Below are 15,901 nucleotides of genomic sequence, written 5' to 3'. Positions count from 1 at the left end.
ATTCAACAAAACTTTATGTGGAACATGTGATTTTATGCCAGTTTTTACAAACCTTTGTTGTTCCCCATACAATCAGTGAGTGTTTTCTCACCTGTCTCCTTGCAGCCTAAGTGTGATGGACAGGTCTTACTGACACAAGTGTGGAAGCATTTGAACCTGATTGAATGTGACTACTTTGGTCTGGAGTTTAAGAATGTCCAGTCCTACTGGGTATGTGTTTTTTATTTGCTTTGGAAACTGGATTTGACTGTGTTGTAGAACAATCATGGTGTCCATGGTGTACAAAAAGCCTTTTAGGTCATACTATAATGATGTAAACAAGATGTTTGGTAAGTGACACATTATTCTTAGTTATGATATTAAAGTACTTGATTCTCACCTGTGAGGAATATACCTGCTTTTAAGCCTAAATGCATATTCTCCCTAAACTCACTCTACTCCTAGCACCTGTGCCAAGGAAACCTGAGTTGCCATGGCAATCATTAACACATCTTTCTAGATCTGAACTGTGTTGCAAGGTGATTTTGAGCAAATTGGACTGATTTTACATTATTTTACTTATTGAAATGTAAAAAGTGTGATATGTTATTATTTATAGATGTGACTGTTTTAAAAACAAAAACCTCATCAGTCCTATAGATCAGAAAGTGTGTTGCTGCTGTGCTCTGTCCTGTCTCAGCCCCCAGCAGCAGGTGGGTTTGCCTGAGTTTTTCTGCTCTGATACACAGCAGACACCTTTCACATAGCAGCATCTCATCAGTCTGCTGCTTCTTACACCTGGTTCTGTTTGCGACTGTAGAGTTATCCAAATTAGTGTTACAGAGTTACAGCACATTAATGCTACTGCAGCTTCTTGAAGCAGGCATTGCTGAGCTACTGATACAGCTTGTTAAGATATAATTAACATGTAAGAGAACAAAAGAAAATATCCTGTCATAAAATCTTCTAATTAATTATTGTATTTTTTTAGCATGCTTACTAAATGAGGAAATTGTTAATAGTTGTCTTCTCTTCTGTTAAAAACCTTGTTTAGATTTGGCTTGAACCCATGAAGCCCATCATTAGGCAAGTACGAAGTAAGTGCCTTATCCTGGGATGGCAAATTCCAGTGTGCTCACCGTCGTTAATAGTTACAGCTCCCTATAGGTGGTAATCATCACAGCGAATAATCTTGAAGTCACTTTGCTGGCTGGTTTTAAATTACAGTAAACAGCCATAAGGACACTAGATTTAACAAAAGTAGTCATAGATAACTTGCCTTAAATTTGAAAGTCATGGGATTTATTCCTTGGTATTTTAATTGTGGGTCAATATGTTAGGAAAAACATAGGTTTCCTTCTAAGTCACGAGAAGACATTGCCAGGCTTCTTTTAAGACTAGAGAAATATTTCAATGGTTAATAGGGCTTGCTGCTTTTGCAGAACCTACTGCCCACAAGGAGGCTTATAACTGCCTGCAACTCCAGTGCAGGAGACCTGACACCATCCTCTGGCCTCCAGGGCACAGACAGACATGCTGGGCACATACATACATGCAAGCAAGCACTTCTGCACTTAACAGACTTTTTGCTTTGGTGCCTTTTGCAGAATCAGATTGTTGTAGTTCCGTTAGTAAGTGCCAGTGACATTTTTCTCTCTCTAATATGTTTTTATTATGATAATATAATGGTATAAGCACCTTAATGTAATTTTATCCTAAAATATAAACAGGAATGTATTTTATTCTAAGTATTTGCTCATTTTCAAGACAAGGTCCCTTTTTGTAGCTCAGACAAGTCCTGAACTCATTATCCTCCTGCCTCAGCTTCCTCATATGCCTGGCCCATATTTTTTGTCGTTTAAATTCATTGTTGATACTGCTTTTGTTTTCAGGGCCAGGGTCTTATTCTGTAGCCCAGGCTAACCTCAGACTTATTGTCTAGCCTAGGATTGCTTCAAATGCACAGCAATCTTACTGCCAACCCCCTCCCCAGTGCTAGGGTTACAGCCATGGGCCACCATACCTGTTATAATTAAATTTTATTTTTTGAGAAAGGATCTCATGTAGTCCAGGCTAGCCTCAAGTTTGCTATGTATCTAAGGATGACCTTGAACTCCTGATCATTCTGCCTCTACCTGTCTCTACCTCTCCAGTGCTGGGGTTCAGGCATACACACCACACCTGGTTTTTAATGTGGTCTTGGGGATGGAACCCAGTATCTTGTGTGTGATAGACACACTTTACCAACTTAACTATATCCTCTATAGCTTTTTTTCTTTCTCTTTTTGAGTCAGGGTCTCACTGTGTAACCCCAGATGACTTTGAACTCATAAATACCCACCTCCTTCTGCCTTTTAAATGTTGGGATTAAAAGTGTACACCGACATGCCTGGTATTAATTTTAAAGTTTCAATGGGTAATTTCCCACCTACTTTAGAATATTTTCCCAAGTAATATCTGCTTAAAACAAAATATTAAAATTTCTCAATACATAAATGTGAGCATAGGAAATTGCATTAATATTTTATTATAGAGAAAACAAATATGGAGATGTACCTTATCTGTGAAATTTTATTTTATCTTTATAGGGCCAAAGAATTCAGTTCTTCGTGTGGCAGTGAAGTTTTTCCCTCCGGACCCTGGTCAGTTGCAGGAAGAGAACACAAGGTAGAGCACTCAGCCTGGTCAGAGACTTCTGTGTGAGCCCCTTACAGGAGTGAGCACGGCTGTGTCTGTCACTGAGTGTAGCGGGACTGTATTACTGCTACATTTTGTTTATTTATTGCAAAAAGTATTAAGATATGTTATTTTAGTGCTATAATTTTATGAAAATATTTCTTGCATCCTGAGAGATTGAATTTTTGCTGGACCCCCACAGCCAAATTAATGATACATTTTGAGGTCACATAAGCTTTACCTTCGTTTTAGTTAGGATTTTCATTGCTGGGAAAAAAAAATGAGCAAAAGCAAAACCTTTTCCTTGGGGAGGAGACAGTTTATTTCATCTTAAAACTCTCTGGTCACACTCCATCTCTGAGGGAATTCAGGGTAGGAACTCTGAGGCAGGAACTGAAGCTGAGAAATGCTGGGTCCTGGCTGGCTTCTCTTGGCTTGCTCAGCCTGTTTTACAACCCCTCAACCTGTGGGATGGCCTCACCTACACTAATCATTAATCAAGAAAATGTACCACAGCCTTGCTCACAGACCATTCTAGTGAGGGCATTTTCTCAGTTGAGGTGCCCTCTTCCCAAATGACTCTAACCTGTGTGAAATTGATAAAAAGCCAACGTAGCCTGTCCTATTCCTACTGTGTTTAACCTGCCTTTATGAGAACATCATATCAACCAGCCTTAGATTTCCCATGCAGTCTGTGTTTACAACCTAGGCTAATTAATGGCTTCAGTCTTAAGCTGTGTCCTCTTCCATGCCCCCAGCACAGATAGTACGTGTGTTGTGGTTACTATCTGCTGAAAGCAGCCAACAGACCAGAAGCAACCTTATAAAATAAGTATTCATCATAAATGTTGGAAAACATGGATATTGTTTGCCTGAGTGAGTTAGATCGGTAAAATGACTCCCCTTGTAGAACTCTGTTAAAGATTTCTGTAAGGGATCCCTCATCCCTTTCATGTGCTGTTTTTTGTTTGTGTGTGTGTGTGTGTGTGTAGTTCAGTACATTCAGACCCAATTTCTTTGTTAGGGGACAGACAGACCTAAGGGACAGTCAGACATTAGACAGTATTTATTTAGGCAGGCACAAATATATACAATGACAGATCACAGATTGATCAGTAACCACAAAGTGTGACAGAGGAAGATACAAGGAAAGTGGTGGGGAGTTCAAATTTGGGCTTGTTCTTGGTCAAATAAATACAAATGAAGTTTCTGTTTTCATTCCTTAATGCAGCATTGACACATTTTGTTACCTCTAAGTTTATCTTTAGTGCATTAATACACACACACACACACACACAAAATGAATGAATGAATGGATGAATGAATGAATGAAAACAGGTTGAATGTCTCAGTGTGGGTAAAGGTCCTTGCTGCCAAACCAGCTGACCTGAGTCACTCTCCAGAACCATGGTGAACAGAGAGAAATGGCTTTCCAAAGTCGTCCTCCCTCTTCCACGTGCATGTGTGTGACATGTTATTCCCAAATAAATATTTTATAGCAGTAAATACAGATAAGAGAAGCCTCTTAGCATCTGGTTCTTACAGACACAAATGTGAAGCAGACTTAGAAGGAGGACGTGTACCTTCAACTGGAAATAAAACTTGGATGGAGTGCTAGAACAGTTTCAAACCACTATTCGCTGGGTGGCTTAGATTTATGCTTACCAGTAAAATTTGTCAAAATTCTGGTCATATAAATGTTAAGTGGAAGGTGTATGCCATGCAGTAATTCTCATGAATAGTGACATAGAATGAGTTGGGCAGGGATATAAGGAAATTTCCATTACCTCCCTAATTATAGGTTGCTTTTTGCAGAAATTACTGGCAGAAAATGTTAACAGTAGTCCTGTAGGTGGTAAAGATGAGGAAATCTTCTTTGTGCTTTTTATGCATATGTGTATTGATTTTAAAATGAGAAATAAAGCAACAACTTTAAATTAGATTCAAACCAGGCTTGGTGATGCTCACCTTTAATCCCAGCAGCAGCCATATCCCTGAGTTTGAGGCCAGAGCCCTGATCTAACAGGCTCAAAACCCTGGATCAGATGCAGATGAAAGAGAACACAGGATATTATAATGTCCCAAAATGACTCTTAAGTCCTGACTGGACCAGGATTGTGAGTCACAGTGAACCCCTCTTAAAGGTTCTGTGGATCATGGGACACCCAGAGACTCTCAGAATGTCAGGTGCAAAGAAAGGAAAGTGACGTCATCCCAGCCTCTTGTTCTTAGGTTGATGAGCAGATTGAACTGTAGCTAGCAAAGCAGTGCTACTGTCAGTGGACATAAAACACACCTTGGTGATTGACTGAAATCCAAGACGCCCTATGGGTACCCTTTAGAATGGGAATCACTTTAAGCCATATTCTCCCAAATTAAACAAAAATATTCTCCAATTGAGGGTCCTGGGTCTGAGTATTAGGTTCAAGTTTGGGGCGGTGTATTATTTTGTTTGTTTTTGTTTTGTTGTTGCAAAGGTTCTTGTGACTAAGGCTGACCTCTAACTCTCTGTATAGCTGAGGTGACCCTCTGTTTCCACTTCCCCAGTGTTACACTCTCGGCTTTGGCCACCACAGCCAGTTTAAATGGTGCTAGGGATGGAACCCAGGGCTTCATGCACTTGGTGAGCACTCCACCAGTACCCCAGCCCTAGGAACTCAATTATTCCTCTCTTGTTTTCATTCAGAAGGTCCTTTTCCCCTTTAATTTATTAAAAGTATATCTGTGACAAAAAAGAAAATTTCAAGTAAAGTTATAAAAAAACAGAGTTACTTTTTCTTGTCCTTCCTCCCCAGGTAAGTACTAACACTGGGCAGAAATCTTCCGGAGGGTTGCAGTCTTTCAGTGAACACAGCATAAAATCTTAAGAAAATTATGTTGCAAAGCACTATGCAGTGATACATGTGAACTGTCAGTGAACAAAAAATAGAGTCTTAAGAAAATTATGTTACAAAGAACTATCCAGTGATATATGTGAACTGTAAGTTGAAACTCCCCCACCCCTTTTTAGCAATCCATGGTCTTTTACACTGTGTGTAGACTGGCACCTCACTTATTTAGTCATTAGTATCTTAGAGTATTTGGGACTTAGTCTCAGTTTTTCTGTTAAAATATCACAAATGTCACTGTTGACATGCCTTTGTGAACTCTGGGAATAGTGCTGTGGAAAAGCTGTTAGCATGGAGCTGCCCAGTTAGAGAGAGCACATCTAAATTCTAAGAGAGTGCAAGTGCCCCTTTCAGCCGGTGTACACTAAGATTGGAAGGGTGTGGGATTAACACGGCATCTGCACAATGATGATGTGCAGGCTCATGGAGCATTCCTTCTGTTTTCAGAAAAGAGAGGATGTAGTACATTTTTTTGCATATATGTGCTTTGCCTGCATGAGTTTCTGTGTGCCACATGACCACCTAGTCATCAAATCACCTGTGTTAGATGTTAATTACTGGAGTTAGAGAAGAGTTGTGAGCCACAATGTGGGTGCTAGGAATTGAAATCTGGTCTTCCAGAAGAACAACAAGTGCTCTTAATTGCTGAGCCATCTCTCCATTCCCAAGTCTTAAAAAAAATTTTATAGTTTGTACTAAAGTGTAAATTTCTGTGAAGACAGAGACTTTGTGTTATTCATGTTTTGCAACTCCCAGAACAGTACTTAGAAAAAACTACTTAACCTTCATTTATTGAAGGAATAAATTTAGATGTAAATAGTTTCTTTTTTTCATCCATTCCATCTGCCTACCTACCTATCTACTCAATTTTTTTTTTGAGACAGGGTCTGACTATTATGTAGCTCTGGCTTTCCTGGAACTCACTATGTAGACTAAACTGGCCTTGAACTGAGAGAGATACACTTACCTCTGCCTCCAGAGTGCTGGGATTAAAAGTGTGTGCCATCGTAATTGGTCTCAGAAGTGCTTTCCAATTGACATTTGACATTTGACATTCTCATATTTAAAATATCAGTGGTATTTTAAAGCACTGTGTCTTGGGTCCTCACCAAAACTGTGTATTATCAATCTGCTTCAAAGTGTCACAGCGAATCTGAAGCTATCTTAACTGTGTACTTCTGTTCTTTCATCCAAACCTGTGAGTGACATTCTGTAGAATGAATTTATGAACTTCCTTGTTGAAGGTATTACCTCAGAGTGCTATGCCTGGAAGGCTAATTTCTCTGTCCTATGACTGGACAGTTCTCTGTGTGCTGAGCACTCTGTGTGTGCAGGGCAGAGTCTACTGAGACTTGCCTTCTGACCTTTGATGTCTGCTTGCTGTGTGAAAGAGCTTTTGTGGCTTGGCCTGTTTGAGGGCGCAACATTGTGTTCAGTGTTGGGTGCTGCTCCCCAGAGCTGTGTGCTCTCAGAGAGGCTTGTCTGTATTGTGTTCAGAGAACTCTCGGAGTTGATCTTCTCTTGCTTTGAACTCCTTGCTAGGTACCTGTTTGCCTTGCAACTCAAGAGAGACCTCCTGGAAGAGCGCCTGAGCTGTGCTGCCACCACCGCAGCCCTTCTCACGTCCCACCTTCTGCAGGGTTAGTGTCTTCACCGCGGGAAGAAGCTTGCAGACACCAACAGAGTTGCCACTACTCGTTGGTGCTCATGTGTAATTGACAAGACTGGTTAAAAAAATGGGCACTTCTATTGAGACCTATTCTTGATAAGATGAAAGCTAACTTCTGTAATGTACCACGCCTGGAAGCAAAGAACTCTGCATATAGACTCAGAGCCAAAATCTGTAGTTAGATTCATTCTCTCAAGTTGTCTCCTGTTTGTCTTTGTGCTTTCTCTTTCCCTTCTCAGAGCTGGGAAAGAACACTGAGCCTTGCACATGCTAGGCAAACATTCTGTCACTAAACCACAGAACCAGCCCTCGGATGTTTTGTTTCTGTTGTTTATATTCTTAAACAACTTGGGCTGACCTTAACTTGTATACTCCAGACTGACCTCTGTCTCCATGCCCCATCTACCTTTATCCAGTTTAACAGCAATAAATAGTCAATTTAGAGTCAGACTACAAATCAGATTCTCAGCACACCCAGAAAGAGGCCTCCTAAGGGTGAGTTACAGTCATTGCTGTCCAAACATTAACACTAAAGGGAAGAGAGTACATGCCTTTAGTGTCTTATAAGGAACAAAAGGTGTTGGAGAAGGATATAAAAACTAAACTAGCTTCAGAAATAAACTGTGAGAAGTGTAGCAAGAGATTCCAAGACATGGTGCATGTTTTACAGGACATATGAAGCCATAGGAATAGAGAGGGAAGACACACTGTTTCTAGACTAAAGCTGAGGCCATGTCAGGGGGCACTTATTATGTATGGGCAAAACACTCACATACGGCAATAAAAACAAATACATTTTTAAAAAATTAATACATTTAGGAGATTTTTGAAAAATTGAAAAACCCTGAAGGATTTTAAGAATGATTAAGCATGCATTTTCTAAAGCAAAACAATTACTGTGATTATAGTATTCATGAGGCAATATATGTATAATCTGATTTTTAAAAATAGAAGCCAGAGGCCAGGCGTTGGTGGCACACGCCTTTAATCCCAGCACTCGGGAGGCAGAGGCAGGTGGATCTCTGTGAGTTCAAGGCCAGCCTGGTCTACAGAGCTAGTTCCAGGACAGCCTCCAAAACAATACAGAGAAACCCTGTCTTGGAAAAAAAATAGAAGCCAGGTGGTGGTAGTGCAATCCCAGCACTTGGGTGGCAAAGGCAGGCAGATCTTGAACTTCAAGGCTAGCCTGGTCTATAGAGTTCCAGGACAGGGGACTGTTACATGGAGAAACCCTGTCTCAAACAAGAAATTAGTAAACTAGGGATAGAGAGATGACTCACAGGTTAAGAGCACTGGCTGCTCATGCAGAAGCCTTGGGTTCTGTTCTCAGCACTCACATGGTGGCTTGTAACCATTGCAACTCCAGTTCCAGGAGTACATACTTCCTTAAGCTCTGCATACATGTGGTACATGCACATGCTACATGTACATGCTACATTCATATGCAGGTGAAACACTAATACACATTAACTTTTAAAAAATCTTTTAGAAAGTAAAATAAAATGGTCATTATACTCAGGGTTCATGATAAACTCTCATAAGAATTTTTGGTCCTCACAAGTTGGGAAAGGAAAGTCCCTTTACCTTTTCCGTGTTTACCTTTGAACAGCATAATATTGGGAAAAATAAAATATAAAGCATTTGCATGATCAATGCCTATCATTTATTTCGAAATCCAAGTGACTAACTTCCTATGTCTCATCTCAGCGGAGATAGGAGATTATGATGAAGCCCTGGATCGAGAACACCTCAAAGCCAATGAGTACTTGCCCAACCAGGAGAAATCCTTGGAAAAGATCCTAGACTTCCATCAGAGGCACACGTAAGTTGGTTAGAAGTGGGGAAATGTAGTTACCCAGATGTGACTCCGTGTGAGCATCACTTTCCTGAAGGCTGCTCAATAGGACATTGGCCAGATTCACTTCTGTTCTCTGGTGATGTAACCTGGCCTGTGGACTGATAGCATGTTAGGAGACCTTTATGTGATTTGATCCAGTTATTTTTGTTGTTGTCGTTGTTCCCAAGGTAGGATTTCTCTGTGTAGCCCTAGAAGTCCTGATACTCGCTCTGTAGATCAGGCTGGCCTCAAATTCACAGAGATCCGCCTGCCTCTGCCTTCCAAGTGCTGGGATTAAAGGCATGCACCACCACCACTCAGTAAATTCAGTTTTTTTTCAATGATGAGAAAGATACAGTATCATTTAGGGCATTTCCTCCAGGTCACTATTTGTTAGCTAGATGTGTTGTTTGCATATAACTTAAAGTAAGTTGTAAAAGTGATCATTTAGTGAATTCAGATGAAACATTCTACCTTTTACAAGTAGATTTTTTAGAATAAGAAGATAAAAGACTGGCATAGAAGGAACCTATTTCCTTGACCTCCATATATGGTATGTTAGTTTTGTAGTGGGTAAATGCATAGACATGAGCCATAAAACCTCTAAAAACAAAACCTTCCACACTGATTTGTTGGCTGCCTCTATCTGACTTTCCTGTCCCACTTTCTTAGATGCTTTAGAAGACGGGTGTTTGATATGTTAAAATGTCTTTGATTATAGGGGTCAGACACCCGCAGAATCGGATTTCCAGGTGCTGGAGATCGCAAGGAAGTTGGAAATGTATGGGATCAGATTTCACACAGCTTCTGATAGAGAAGGAACCAAGATTAATCTTTCAGTTTCTCACATGGGTGTCCTCGTGTTCCAGGTAGGTGGAAGGACAGGGAGGGGCCGAAGCAGCCCAGAGCCCTGGGGCACAATGAATTGCAGCATTTGTTGGTGGGGTTTTGTTGTGATGAGTGAGTGCTGTCTGTGGAGAGAAACTTAGCTTATCTGATCTGACCGACCTCTTAGCAATGAGGAAGCTGCTTTGTTGTCCTTCTCTTGAACAGTGAAACTCTGCTCACTGTCCTGGAACTCACAACCCACACCACCACAAGGGCTGACCACTGTTCTGTTATTCATTCTAATGTTGGGATCTTAAACTGATACTCAGGATCTTGTCTAGGGACTGTGAACATTCTGGAGGTAAGAACTCTGCTGAGCTATGAGAGCTTTCGATGACAGGGAGCTCAGAGTTAGACAAAGTGGACCTGAAAAGAAGAGGTCTGGTTTGTCTGCATGAAGGCTGACAGATGCAGCATACATTCCCTGTGCTACAGCAATATGGGGGTCTCCCCACCATGGTCTGTGTCAGAGGTTAACCCCAGGAAAAACCTGCAGTTAGAAAGTGACACAGGCTTCCATGTGTCAGCTCCCAGGAATGCTGGCCAGATTGACAGGACCCTGGAGGCTTCTTTGAAAAGCCTAACTGTCCAGCACCTATAGGTGCTAATGCCAATACCTGCAACAGCAGCACTAGTGTGGAAGCTTCTCTGGAAGCTGAGCATTAGGACAGCACAGAAAACCCCATTTGTCCATAACCTGGACCCACCTTTGTCAGCACTTTGATGCACTCAGTCCCGGCTTCTTCCACACAGTGTCTTCTTAGAATAAGTGACACAATCCTCACCTCAGACCTTTATATGCATTTCTTATGGATAAGGTGCTCTTTTACATAATCACAGTGCAGTTACCACTGACACCGTGATGCAGTAATCCCAATGGTTCAGGAGCTGAATCGGGATCTCAAGTTCAGGGCCAGCCTCAAAAAAGAAAAAATTAGCATGGCAGCATAATGACTCATTGGGTAAGCTTGCTTGCTGCCAAACCTGATGACATGAATTTGATCCTCAACCCACATGGAGGAAGAAAAGAACTGACTTCTGCAACTTGTCCTCTGACCTTCACAAACATTCCATAGCATGTCTACACCCATGTGTGTGTGCGCGCGCGCGCACACACACACACACACACACACACTGCTCCATACAAATTAAACTGGTAATTTACTGGTCAAGAATGAGAGGGAGGTTTTACTGTGGACTCACTGCTCTGGCTTTGTCAGTGTGTTGCTGTCACAGAGAAAACATCAACCCCCAAATACAAACCAGAATGCTAGAGAAAACAAGATAGAACAATAGTTACAAATTTAGAAATAGGATTAGGCCTGCAAAATGGCTCAGCTAATAAAGGCCCCTGCTGGCCCTAGTTTAAAAAAAATTCTCTGTTACAGCTCTGACTGTCCTGGAACTCACTTTGTAGATGAAGCTAGCCTGGAACTCAGAGATCCACCTGCCTCTGCCTCCCCAGGCTGGGATTAAAGGTGTGCGCCACTACTGCCTGGCTAAAAAGAAATTTAAAGAAAGAAACCAAGATCTGGCCAGCAGATCTGCCCATTACTTCTTAGGGAATCATTTCTAAGCACTCTGAAAGCTACATATCTGTGCACTGGTTGCATGTCTGTATTTGGTTTTGCATATGACCATCTATGGAAAACAGAAGTTTTCTTTAACTACAGTGCATTCTAGTGCATTCTAGGGTCATCTTCCTGCCTTTTCCCTGGGAAGGAACCTGACGCCCCTCCCAGCCAGCCTAGCCACAACCACTACCTCTTCCAGACACTTACTTCCCTTTGTTGGGGGGGAACTTCAAAATGTGTACTGTTACCATTGGTTTTTAAAATTTGTAATAAAGTTGTGCCTAAGAAAATAGATGCTTTATTTGATGTTGGCATTTAGGTTCAGAGCTGTTCTAGGTGAAATGGTCATGCACACTCGACTTGCTCTCCTGCTTATTAAGAATGTAACTTAAGCAGATTCTACTCTGTGAGAAAAGGCCACTGTCCTTACATTCCAAATGTGCCATGTGTCTGTCTGTGATGTTTCAGGGAACCACCAAAATCAACACTTTCAACTGGTCCAAGGTCCGGAAACTAAGCTTCAAGAGGAAAAGGTTTCTTATCAAACTCCATCCAGAAGTTCACGTGAGTATTATTTTTGAACTTTCATTGTTAGGCAATTTAACTTTACAGAATATTAAACATTTGGTGATACAGTTGGGGCACACATCTATAATCTTAGCACTCTGGAGGCAAAGACAGAAAGGTCAGAAGTTCAAGGTCATCCCTGGCTACCCAGGGAGTTGGACTAGAGACTCTTGTCTCTAAAAACCCTGCTTTACAAATCATTTCAGGATCAGCTATTTAATAATTTAAAGGGATTTAGGTTCAGAGTCAAGATGGGGACGAGTGTCCAGCATGCCCATGTTGCCTCTCTGGGGAACTTATCACTTCCTACCTTGAGGGTTTCCAGTTCACCCTGGGCCTAGGAAGGCATATGTTGAGAGTAATCTGAACCTGTCAACAATGTATGGTGAGGACTTTCTGTCCACACAGAGCTAAGGGGCCTCCCCAGTCTTCAGGTGCTTTTAATGATCTTGGAGGCCAAAGAGATTACTCAGCAGAGGACCTGGCTCAGTGTCCAGCTCCCACATGGTGGTTCATTACTGTCTGTAGCTCCACTTTCAGGGAATCCAAAAGAAAGCTTGCTACACTGTTCAGTTTATGGAAACAACTATTGGAGTGGCATGCTTTAAAGTTACATTTAAATCCCTAAACATCTAGGTTTTTTTGTTTGTTTTTCTGTGTGTGTGTCTCTCTCTCCCTCTCCCTCTCTCTGTCTCTCACTTTCTTTCTCTACCTCTCTCTTTTCCTCTCCCTCTTTGTTTTTTTTTTTTCTTTCAAGACAGGGTTTCTCTGCGTAAACAGCTCTGGCTGTTCTGGAACTCACTCTGTAGACCAGGCTGGCCTCAAACTCAGAGATGCACCTGCCTCTGCCTCCTAAGTACTGGGATTAAAGGTATGCACCACCACTACCCAGCTACCTAGTTTTTTAAGACTAAGTAGAAGATCTGAAGTATTACAGTTGTAAGATTCAACATGCACATGGTCTTAGAGCTCTGAGTTTTATTTCTAGGAATCTATCCCAAGAAATCAAAGAGGCAGACAGCAATGGTTTCTCCATGTTGACACATGCTAGAGCCTGAAAACTATAACTTGTAGTTATCTAAGGCATGCACCACGCCCCATTCTAGATTTTAATTTTGAAGCTGCTTTCTGTTTTCCAGTACTTTATTGTTGCATTTGCTTCTTGAACTTTGTATTTTGTTTCTAGGGACCCTACCAGGACACATTAGAGTTCTTGTTGGGCAGCAGAGATGAATGTAAGAACTTCTGGAAGATATGTGTGGAATACCACACCTTTTTTAGGCTTTCTGATCAGCCTAAGCCAAAGGCAAAAGCTGTCTTCTTCAGCCGGGGCTCATCCTTCAGATACAGGTAGGGCTAACCTCAGCTGCCAGGCAGGCTGAGTGCTGGAGAAAGGGGAGTGAGAGGGAGGCGTCATAGACGGAGGGAAGCATCACAGGCTGGCAGATAGTTGTATTCAAGAGTTTTGTGAAGGACAACACATCGAGGAAAAAAATCAAATAAATATTCAAAGTATGAGAAAATAGACTTTTAAAAAACTACCTAGAAAATTGGCTATGCTTACTATAAAGTATAACTTTGGATTATTTATACATGTTTCTGGGAGAGAATGGACAGTCTTCTGTTCCTAACTGCAAAAGTTAATATTGTGAATCGCTGTTTGTTTTTAACTGAGCCTTTATTTGTAGCGGAAGAACTCAGAAACAACTAGTAGATTATGTCAAAGACGGCGGGATGAAGAGAATTCCATATGAAAGGTAAATTCTGGTGTTCATGCTATAAAGTATATGTCCTTAAAGTGTTTAAGTTTTTATGGGTGTCTTATGTCTGCTCATCACATGCCTGCAGTGCTTTCAGAGGCCAAAAGGGTGTCAGATCCCCTAAGACTGCAGTTACAGATGGTTGCAAGCTGCCACATGCATGCTTGTTCTTGAACCCATATCCTCTTGGAAGAGTATCTGGTGCTCTTTACTGCTGAGCCATCTCTCCAGCCCTTCCCCCTTTGAAAAACAGAGTCTTGCTATGTAGTCTTGTTTACCCTGGAACTCATGTAGCCCTGTCTGGCCTTGAACTCACAGAAATCCTACTGACTCGTTCTGATTGCCAGGATTAAAAGCATGTGCCACCATGTCCAGCTTGTTTTAAATATTTACTTGAATAAATGGCGTTTTAAAAGCACAAACATGTATTTCAATGCTGAGTTTTTTGGGTTTTGTCTTTTTTTTTTTTAAAGAAAATGGGTTTGTAATGTCTTTGTGGGGATAATCAATTTATAGTTTCTAAACTATATAGCTCATTTTGTATATGATGGTTCTCCATGGCATCTCAGTTTCTTTCCCATTGCTGTGATGTAATAGCTGACAACAGCGGCTTGAGGAGGAGAGAAGGCTTGTTCTGGTCCCAGCAGTCACAGTGGGGGAGCAAAGACACATACTTTGACAATGCTGCCACAGTCAGGAAGCAGAGTGCTGGGTGCCTTTGTTCAGCTCAGTCTCCTCAAGTGTAGGATCCTCTCCCAGGGAGGATTCCATCCACAGTGGGGGGTTATCATAACCACCATAATTCTCACAGGCATACCCAGGAGCTAAATGACCCTCACAGACTTGTCCCCATAAGTGATTCCAGACCTGTCATGTTGACAGTAACACTGACCTTAATAGTATGGTAAGCAACCTGAAACTCACGTGGAAATTTATGTCTATATATAATTTCCATTAGTATGCAAATAAAATTTTATGCCTTTTTTAATTTTATGCTGCCAGTTTCTAGCTTGTCGCCCTGTCTTGGTCATGTTCTTATGTGAGCTTTTGTTGTGGATACAATACAAACTTGGGATTCTAGAAATACATGGTGAGAAGGATGATGACAGATATGGAGATGGGAGTGAACCTCACAGCATATTCTATTTTTGCAGGCGGCACAGTAAGACTCGGACATCTCTTCATGCTCTGAGTATAGATCTGCCTAAACAGGTCAGTCTTGGCTTGAAGCCATACATAGTAGTAACTACCGGGGTGTACTCTTCCAGACAGTCATCTTCTGTGTTGTAAGAAGGGTCATATGACTGAGGGCATATTTTGACTTCAGAGTGAATCCCAGGTGATGAGACATCTGTGGGCTCTGCCAGTCTGCTAGGGAACCTGCACAGCTGCCAGCTGCAGGTGACATCCTAAATACACTGCAGCCTCTCTGGGCAGTGGACTGATGTGCCTCTTTTAAAGGAGGTGTCCTTGCTGTCAAAATCTGTATGTGTTTGGTCTGATTGCGATTGTATTAAAGCAAAGATGTACATATGTGTGCACTGATTGCTCATGGAAGAACACAGGGAAGGGATATCAGCTGCTCCGCGCCCCTGTGCTGAGCCACAAGTGACTAATCTGTGTTCCATGTCTGCCTCTTAACAAGTCTTTTACCACTTACCTCCCACACTCAAGCATGATTGTATGTCCGTCCTGCTTTCTGGTACCATCCATTATGTAATTGTTTCCTTGTGCTGCTGTGGCTCCTTGCTTACAGTTCATTCTGAGCAGTATTTGCTCATTTTTTTATTGGTGATCTATCATTTATACTGAGCACAGTTTCTGAGAGCTTCTTTTGAGCCCTGGTATCCCCATCTTTTAATTGAATTTTAGAGGATAAATGCACTAAAACTTACATTTAAGCTTTAGTTACCTAATTTATTTTAAAAACCACAGAAATAAAGAAATATGGTTAAGTAATTAAGAAAAGGTAATATGCCAAGCGTGGTGACTGACTGACATCTATAATTTCAGCACTTGAGAGGCTGAGGCATAAGGCTCATAACTTCAAAGCCTGCTTAGAC

General features: G+C 41.4%; 1 protein-coding gene across 2 annotated transcripts in view; it reads left to right on the top strand.

The window, feature by feature from the left end:
- Nucleotides 1-15,901, top strand: part of Farp2 (FERM, ARH/RhoGEF and pleckstrin domain protein 2) — a 95,203-nt gene that overhangs the window by 41,132 nt on the left and 38,170 nt on the right. For both annotated transcript variants that reach the window (XM_005077195.4, XM_021231269.2), the window contains exons 3-12: nucleotides 106-210; nucleotides 1,034-1,076; nucleotides 2,568-2,646; nucleotides 7,086-7,183; nucleotides 8,920-9,034; nucleotides 9,771-9,918; nucleotides 11,980-12,075; nucleotides 13,265-13,428; nucleotides 13,767-13,835; nucleotides 14,993-15,050. In XM_005077195.4, the coding sequence (XP_005077252.1) occupies nucleotides 106-210; nucleotides 1,034-1,076; nucleotides 2,568-2,646; nucleotides 7,086-7,183; nucleotides 8,920-9,034; nucleotides 9,771-9,918; nucleotides 11,980-12,075; nucleotides 13,265-13,428; nucleotides 13,767-13,835; nucleotides 14,993-15,050 (975 nt within the window). The remainder of the gene's footprint in view (nucleotides 1-105; nucleotides 211-1,033; nucleotides 1,077-2,567; nucleotides 2,647-7,085; nucleotides 7,184-8,919; nucleotides 9,035-9,770; nucleotides 9,919-11,979; nucleotides 12,076-13,264; nucleotides 13,429-13,766; nucleotides 13,836-14,992; nucleotides 15,051-15,901) is intronic.

This window comes from Mesocricetus auratus, unplaced genomic scaffold (assembly GCF_017639785.1).
Source record: "Mesocricetus auratus isolate SY011 unplaced genomic scaffold, BCM_Maur_2.0 Super-Scaffold_100010, whole genome shotgun sequence".
In the NCBI taxonomy this organism is placed as follows: domain Eukaryota; kingdom Metazoa; phylum Chordata; class Mammalia; order Rodentia; family Cricetidae; genus Mesocricetus; species Mesocricetus auratus.
This window is presented reverse-complemented; position numbering and strand designations above follow the sequence as displayed.